Source organism: Sinocyclocheilus anshuiensis, unplaced genomic scaffold (genome assembly GCF_001515605.1).
Source record: "Sinocyclocheilus anshuiensis isolate Anshui unplaced genomic scaffold, SAMN03320099.WGS_v1.1 scaffold779, whole genome shotgun sequence".
NCBI classification, from domain to species: Eukaryota; Metazoa; Chordata; class Actinopteri; order Cypriniformes; family Cyprinidae; genus Sinocyclocheilus; species Sinocyclocheilus anshuiensis.
In genome coordinates, this window is record NW_015548244.1 from 211760 (window position 1) to 220548 (window position 8789).

At 35.1% G+C, this 8789-nt stretch overlaps 1 protein-coding gene across 1 annotated transcript in view; it reads right to left on the minus strand.

Annotated features, from left to right (window-relative positions):
- The window catches only part of LOC107655130 (unconventional myosin-Vc), a 24947-nt gene that overhangs the window by 10505 nt on the left and 5653 nt on the right, over window positions 1-8789 (minus strand). The window contains exons 8-20 of the mRNA XM_016442554.1: window positions 8122-8229; window positions 7917-8023; window positions 7537-7802; window positions 6548-6629; window positions 6319-6459; window positions 5417-5539; window positions 5253-5336; window positions 4349-4477; window positions 4169-4266; window positions 3994-4080; window positions 2937-3048; window positions 2641-2852; window positions 354-405 (exon numbers count right to left, since the gene is read on the minus strand). Of these exons, the coding sequence (XP_016298040.1) occupies window positions 354-405; window positions 2641-2852; window positions 2937-3048; window positions 3994-4080; window positions 4169-4266; window positions 4349-4477; window positions 5253-5336; window positions 5417-5539; window positions 6319-6459; window positions 6548-6629; window positions 7537-7802; window positions 7917-8023; window positions 8122-8229 (1601 nt within the window). The remainder of the gene's footprint in view (window positions 1-353; window positions 406-2640; window positions 2853-2936; window positions 3049-3993; window positions 4081-4168; window positions 4267-4348; window positions 4478-5252; window positions 5337-5416; window positions 5540-6318; window positions 6460-6547; window positions 6630-7536; window positions 7803-7916; window positions 8024-8121; window positions 8230-8789) is intronic.

Here is an 8789-nt window from a genome sequence, read left to right on the forward strand (position 1 = left end):
GGATAGCTGGCCAATCAGAGCACACCTCGCTTTTCAGACCGATGAGCTTTGTAAAAATCGACGCGTTTCAAAAAGGCAGGGCATAGAGGAGAAACAATAATGTACAGTATGTGGAAAATAATGTGTTTTTTGAACCTTAAACTGCAAAACACATTGCATTACACCAAATACACACTATAATGTTCTTTTTTAGCAACGTCATATGACCCCTTTAATGTTTTAATCTAATGTTTATATTCTATTTTAACAATTATCAGTATGCGTTTTACTTGGAAATCAAACCTATGACTTCAGTAGAACAACAGTGAACTGCGGTCAGATGTGATGTTGTCAGGCCATATCTCAGTAAAAACCAATTTTCCTGTCCTGTCAGGCGGTATACTGTGCTCGTAGCACGTGCTCTCACTGCACAAATGTGCTGGCATGCTGTATATCACTTCATGTTAAAGCGCAAAAGAAACCATGACCATGCACGTCTGCAGTTAAGTCATGAAATTACCAAAAAAGGCAATTAAAGCTCCCTAAAAACTGTGCATGCATGTAAGTATCTGTTATACATGAGTCACATTTAAAAACATGTCTCTGAAATGCAGTGGTTTTCAAAACTGTCTCCCTCATTTAACACACCCGATTCAACTCCTCAGCTCATAACAGAGACTTTAAGACCTGAAGTGGGTCAGAAAAGGTAAAGAGTTGTGAGAAAATGCGATGCGTGTCAGATCCGCGTCATTTTCAGCAGCGGCAGCTCTTAAAGCAGCCAAAATAACCTAAAAACCAGCTGCTGTGATGTCTGTTCATCAAAGAACAAAAGAAAAGAGAGGAAATCAATCACTTTTGTATCTTTAAGGATTCATCTATATTAAATTTTGAATTTAGTGTTTGATAACTTTATTCCATTTCTGTATATGTCCTACTTGCTGAAGGGCACAGGCAGCTAAATATGACATTCATTATAATGGGTTCATGTGAAGACTGTTTCAAGTTCACTTAAATTAGAAGTGGTTATTTTTTAAACTCTAATAAATGTTCAAATTGATAGCTCTCATTATACTGTAATGTTGAATGGCTATAGTCAATGTTTAAATATTAGGGGAAAAAACTATTTCATAGAGACATCAGTAGCATTGGTAGCAGTGATACTCTAGTGATACTAGATGCCACTAAACAAATATGAAAAAATATACTGTCTTTATGTTGTTTCTACATTAATTTGAAGATTGCATGTGAAATTATTGCAATATAAAAGTATATTTTAAAACTTTAATGTTAGGTGGGATTAATCGTGATTAATTTAAGAAAAAAAGGTGTGATTAATTAGTTAATTTTTTAATAGACTGACAGCACTAATATATATATATATATATATATATATACCTAGAATTACTACTAAATTTAAATTAAATCATATTTAAATTAAAATTAAAATCAATTATAGGAATTATTTAATTCAATTTTACATTTTATAAGTGAAGACTTAGCATTTAGTCAACATAAACCTTGTCTTGGTATCATTTTATCTTGAAATGTAACCAAACACTCATATTTTCAAATGAGAAAATGCATGTGTCTACATTACAATTTAATGACAAAAATGACAAACTTGACGTGACGCATCCCTAACTGTCAGGGTTATTGTTTTTTTGTAACATGAATTAAAATAAACTTTAGCTGAAATAGAATTTTAAAAAACATACTTATTTTTTATTTAGTTGCCAAGTAACGTTTAGTTAAACCTGATGTACTAAAATAGCTCAAACTTAAATAAAAATTAATTTTTAAAAACTCATTAAAAAAAAATAAAAATGGCGAAAACACACAACAAAATTACTAAAACCTGAACTAAAATTAAAATGAAAATGGAAAATATAAAAGTTAAAACTAATTCAAAATATTAATAAAAACTATAAAAGCATCTCAATGATACTAAAATAACACTGGAATGAGTGAATGACAGTTTAAAGTTCAATATAAGTTTTATGGACTACTTTTATGGTGCCCGCTTGTCGTTTTTGGAGTTTGGGTTGCTTAACATGTTTTGTATTTGAGGGAGGACAGGAACATGGGGGTTTTACCTTTTAAAAATGCTCAAGATCGCTGTATTCTGCTTTATTCTGTTGTGCTAATGCTAATTTCTACAATTTTTTGAACACACCCTATCTGTGTACACGATCGCTCAAAAGTTTTGGGGACAGTATTTCTTTTCTTTTTTTTTTACTTTTATTCTGCAAGGATGCATTAAAATGATCAAAAAGTGACAATAAAGAAATGTATAATGTTACTAAACATTTCTATTTAAATAAATGCTGTTCTTTTGAACTTTCTATTTTTCAAAGAATCCTAAAAAATGTATCACGGTTTCCACAAAAATATGAAGCAGCACAACTGTTTTCAACGTTAATAATAATCAGAAATGTTTCTTAAATCAGCATATCAGAATAATTTCTGAAGGATCATGCGACACTGAAGACTGGAATAATGATGCTGAAAATTCAGCTTTACATCGAAGGAATAAATGACATTTTACAACATATTACAATTGAAAACTGCAATTTTTAATTGTAATAATGTTTAACAATATTACTGTATTTTTGATCAAGAAATATTTGAGTTTTGGATTGCTAGTGCTCTGGAAACACTCACCTGATCTGTTTCTTTCCACGCACGTACTGTTGGATAGTGATGGCAGCTTGTCTCATGTGCAGGAACCTGCGTCTCTGCCTCCAGCCCCTCACGTGCTTCTGGATGCTCACGCAAGCCGCACGAAGATGATCCAAACGCAGCTTCTCTAGGTACGCCACCTGTCCCGCCCGGAAGAAGATCTTACTCCGACCGAACTTGTACTGGTTGGAATCCTGTAATGGACCATGGAGGACTTTTTTTCAGTGCATGGCTGAAGAACACAAGCTCTCAGATATAGCACAGTGCGTTTCTCTTACAGGAATGAGTCTCTGCAGAACTGTCTTGCATGTCTGCTTCTTCTCTCCCAGCTTCAGCTCCGACTGGCTCATCAATATACTGTAACGGCTGTAAAACTCTATATACGTCCATCTGTGAAGATGGACAGAGACGATGAGAACTGTACAAATTAGTGATGACAAGGAAACATCACTAATCTGGACATCTGTGGCCATTTCAACCTGGGTTGGTTGGATTTTCTGATGTGTTTTTGATTACTCCAGTGTTTCTTGAGATTTTTGTTGAATTGTCCACAATTTAAAAAAAAATAAAAACATTAATAATTCTCACAAAATCATGTCTAGGTGAAAAAAGTAGATAAAAAATCATGAGATAAAAAACAAGAAATTACATTGTGCATGAGGAAATGTATGATAATTAAACAGATGATACAATGATTTTTAAAAAATACTACATGAATAGTTTCTGTCATTTACAGTGATGATTTTTTTTACATTATAGTGATTTTCAAAATTGTAAATAAAATAAATGTATTAAATAAAAATGATCACGATGCAAAAATAATCATAATGATACTAATTATAGGGTTTCTTAATTATCCTAAATATAGGGTTTTCTTTCAGCAAAATATAATATCTTGTGATTTTAAAGTAAAATATGACCTGGACATGTTATTTTGTCATTTTTATTCATTTTTTTATATTTCTATTTAGCTTTAATTTATTTGTATTTGTTCTAGTAATTTAGTACTTCAAACTAAAACTTTAACTTTCAGTTAGTTGCCAAGGCAACATTTAAAATTTTCATAAGGTTTCTAACTTCTTCTTTTAATTTTTATATTTTATTTAAGATTTATTTCAACTAAATTTGACTAATTTTAGTTTTAGTTAACAGACACACTAATATCCTTCACAGATAATTCACTATAGATATGCCTTCCTGTATATTTCTGTGTTTTGTGTCATTCAGTCATGTGATATCTGTATGAAAGTCACAGAGCCTTCACAGAACTGTTCAAAATGAAGTTAAAAAGGCCACATAGTGATGTTTTGATGGTGCACGGAGAGTTCCGATCACCTGGACGGGTAACTCTGGGCACTGATACGGATGGTCTCCAGCACACCACAGGCCCTCAGCTGCTGCACCACACGCTTTGAATCGTACCTGAGCAAACACACACGCAACACACACAAATAAATACACTGTACACAAAAAGACACAAATAAAATAATTCTGGCTTTTTGTCACTTACTCAAATGGCAGTTTCTCCTCATTGGGTTTAATACAGCGCACATAATGAGGTGTAGTAGCATTCAGAGTCTCCATTAACAGGTACAAGGAACTTCGAAACTAGATAAAACGTATAATCTTTCAAAATTAGTTAATCAGCCAAGCATGATAATTATCACTAATATTGTCTGTGATTTTGTACCTTGTCTCCTACAGTGGTTCTCAGCTGCTTGTTTGAAGCTTTGACTCTGGGATGTGCCGGTGTCACCTTGATCATTTTATGGCTAGAATTTGGTTCCTCCTCTTTAAAAAAATTCGCCAAGAGAGCAAACTAACAACACAGAAATGAGATAAAACAACATTATAATGGCATTAAAGGGGTCCTATTATGCTTTTTCACTTTTTCAACTTTAGTTAGTCTGTAATGTTGCTGTTTGGGCAAAAAAGATCTGCAAAGTTACAAAGTTCAAAGTCCACTTCAAAAGGAGATATTTAATTTAACAGAAATCACTTTTCAAAAACTACAACCAACGACTCGTTTGGACTACAACGCATATTTTCCGGGATTTGTGATATCACAAAGATCGAGGAATGGGACGAGACCTGGTTGAGCTGCACTAGAGAAGGCAACGAGTGTTATCACTATGTCGGAGACACGCTAGCTTTCCCAAGGCAGACGAACTTAGAGTGGTTACAATCATCCGGGTTTAAATCGCGCTCCAATTGATTTGATTTTGACGCAATATTTACACCGAAGCTAGCAGGTGGCTATGGTAAGGGGCATGACATTTCCCGACCAGGCGCCGAGTGCTGCCAATCACAACCGATCACAACACACACTGGACCAGCTAACCAATCACAGCACATTTCGTATTTCAGAAGGCGGGCCTTCATTTGATACAGGAACTATTCGAGCCGTTCATGCCAGACTGGGAAGAGAGGTGTTGTAATAATGTAAAATATGTGAAAAATAATGTGTTTTTCGAACAAGCTAGTATGAGAGCCTGTTCTAGTACTCACCCAAAACAAAATCAAGACTTTGTAAAAGAGCATAATAGGACCCCTTTAAACTTCATTAAACATAAAGGGAGCTATTAGGTTGATACCTGACTAGCACGCATGATGTCCACCAGCTCTTCATAAAGTGTGTCTCTGTTCTTCTCCAAAAAACCTTTACACTGGTATTCTACCTAAAAAAAAAAAACAGTTTTAGTTCTTCATGCACCATTTTCAGTTTTTAAGACAATATAGGGAGGTAATAGTCTCTCACCTTATCAGCAAAATGCTGAATCACAAAAGAGTCATTAGACATTCGGGGTTTCTCAAACAGCGGCTTTGAGCCTAGAAAATTGTACAGCTTTTGCAGCCAGTTTTTATCAGTGCCCTGAAGGAACTGTGGGAGATCAAAAACGATTCATTTAGTGCAAAAAATAATCATAATGATCCTAAATATGGGTTTCTTTAAGCAAAATATAATATCTTATTTCTTCCTTTTGATTTTGAAGCAAAATTTGACCTGGACATGTTCTTGACAGGTTTCATAAAATTATAAAACTGCAATCCGTCACTATAGATATCAGTGTTATGTTCGTATTTTTTAATTAGTTAATTTTCAGTTTTAGTTTAAGTTGTAGTAATTTTGTTGTGTGCTTTTGTCATTTTTCTTAGTTTTTTATATTCCTATTTAACTTTAATTTATTTTTTAGCAATTTAGTATTTCAACCTAAAATGTTATTTCAGTTAGTTAAAGTTAGTATAAAAGGAGACAATCTGGAGTGAACAAACTAACAAAAAAAAAACAAAAAAAACACACACACAAATGAGATCCTTTTAATATCTCAGCTCTTTGAGAGAGCAATGAGATTAAATGAAGATCAAGTGGAAACTCTGGAGACATTTCACTATTTCTCACCAAAACCTAAAACCAATTCATCTAAATGATTTGTGTCCTAACCAGGTACATTTTCTGTCCTTGACGCAGTAAAAAATAACAGCCAATCAGAAAACATCTGATGCTTAATATTCAGCAGTGTGGTGTGCGAGTTTGGACCAATGAGATTTAATTGTGGGCGGAGCTACCCAGCAAGCTGCAACAGTAATATAAACCACCACTTTCTTTCACGGTTAAAAGCAGGTTAAGACAGAATATTTTATCCACAGTGTTATTCTCACCAGACACTCCTCATCCAAAAGGTCCAGAATGCCCATCTTAGCCTCAATGAGATCAATAACGGGCTGATTGTCATAGAAATCGATCAGCGTCCAGGGAATATCCTCTTTCATGTACTCCTCCTGCTCCAGTTTAAACACGTGCTGATAGGATGATAATCAGAGACATGTTTTTATAAGTTCCACTACAAATCAAATGTAATTCATGGAAAGATGGTACAGATGAACCCACCAGGTTGAACTGCTGCTGCAGCTTCTCGTTGGCGTAGTTGATGCAGAACTGCTCGAAACTGTTCACGTCAAAGGTCTCAAATCTAGAGGAAGCCAAAAGACAGCTCAACATTAGAAAAAATGCTACACTAAAAGCCCGTTCACACCAAGAATGATAACTATGACTATTTTAGCGTCCACACAAATGTGCAATAATGTTCTGTTTATTATAAGCGCAGTGCAGTTTAGTCATCTGCCGCTTTAAATACTTGAGTTCTGGAAGGGATTCCAACAGTATTGTTCCTCTGTGCCATTATCTTTCTTATCATATATGTTTATCGTTCTTGGTGTGAAAGGGCCTTAATTCTATCGCTCATGCAAACAGGGTCTAAAACTAGCATTTTACTGCTTGTACTTTAGAAAATTTACCGGCCATTAAACTGTGTGTGCATTATTTCCTTAAAACACAGGCAGAAAAAAATGAAGAAACAGGAATTTTTACTATTATTGTTCATATTTTTTATTTAAATGTATTTAAAGATTATTATTAAAAACTAAACAAATCTATAGAAATATCGCTATAATACTGTTGAACTAAGTTTTAGTTTATATACTCCTACTAGTACTACTTCTACTACTAATAATTAAAATAATATGTAATAAAACTTCATAGTTGTTTTTTTTCCTTTGCTTTCAAACGCATAGAGCTTTTATTTTGGCAGAAAAACACCGTTATCATGAGTGGCTCATGTGTAAAGTTCACATCGCAGCGCATCAGATTGCATTTTTATATCATTTCAATTCAGCTTTTGCAATTTGATAATTGCACTAAACCATATCACGTTCTCAGGCATTTTTATAATTAATATTAATAAGCGACTGTCCAACTGGCGAGTAACACTGTTTCATTTATTCGCCATCGCCGATTTTTACTTGCATTTGGTGCTTGGCATGTGTTCATTTTAGGCCCTGCATGCAAATATACATGTAAATGAATTCAAGCTGACATACCCATAAATATCCAACACCCCAATAAATGAATGTTGTTTCCCAGGGATCATTAGTGCCTGGTTGATCTTGTGGATGACCCAGTTGAAAAGATGGGCATAGATGTGTTTGGCAAGGGCATCACGGGCGTTGATGGCACGTTCCTTGGGCTGCGGTTTCACCACCGTCTCTGCTGACAGGACTATCCGTCTGTGACACAGCCAGCGGCTCATGTTGTCCATGTTGATGCCCATCAGCTCACAGAATATGGCCAAGTGAGGGTCTCTGGACTGGAGAGAGAGCAGAATGAACTTCCGATGAAACACCTTCAAAGTCTTGATTTGGCCTAATGTCAATTATCAATGTAAAACACCTAAAACTGCACAGATAAGAATATTTCTTACACCGATGGACGATTTCTCAGAGCCGTTCTCCTTGATTACCACGTTTCCCAAATGCAGAATCGCAGCGAGCACCTTAAACACGTCAGCCTGAAAACTGTCCTTAAGACCTGAAGAGAAACAAGGCTGCATCAACACAGCTGAAAGAACAACAGAAGGATTTTGCTCTTGATAAATATGCTAAAAATAAACCAGAAGCTTCAGTTACCTAGTAGACTGAAAGTTCTGCGTGTTTCTACCATGTCAGCGCAGTCGTCCACGCCTTCGATCTCTGTCTCACCACCCAAACGTGTGTAATTAAACTTGTCTGCGGCCACTAATGAAAACATGAAAATAATGTCACTTTAACCAGTCCCGAGTCATGATAAGGAGTTATTTTAGTGTCTGTACTGTATACTCCCTAATATTTCTAGCATATTCCTAGTATTACTGCATAAAAGTATTCAGTATGCAATGATTAATTATAATAATATAGTTTTTGAGTTACAATGTAAATAGATGGATAGATGATAGGTAGTCTGACAGACAGACAGACAGACAGATAGATAGATAGATAGATAGACTGATTGATTGATGATAGGTAGTTTGATAGACATGTAAAGTTAATAGTTATATTACTGCATACCTATCTGTCTATATATCTGTCTGTCAAACTACCTATCATCTATCAATCTATCAATCCATCCATCCATCCATCTGTCTGTTTGTCTGTCTGTCTGTCTGTCTGTCAAACTACCTATCATCTATCTATCTATCTATCTATCTGTCTGCCTGTCCGTCTGTCTGCTATATGTCTGTCTGTCTGCCTTTATACCTATCTGTCTGTCTGTCTGTCTGTCTGTCTGTCTGTCTGCCTGCCTGTCTGTCTGTCTGTCT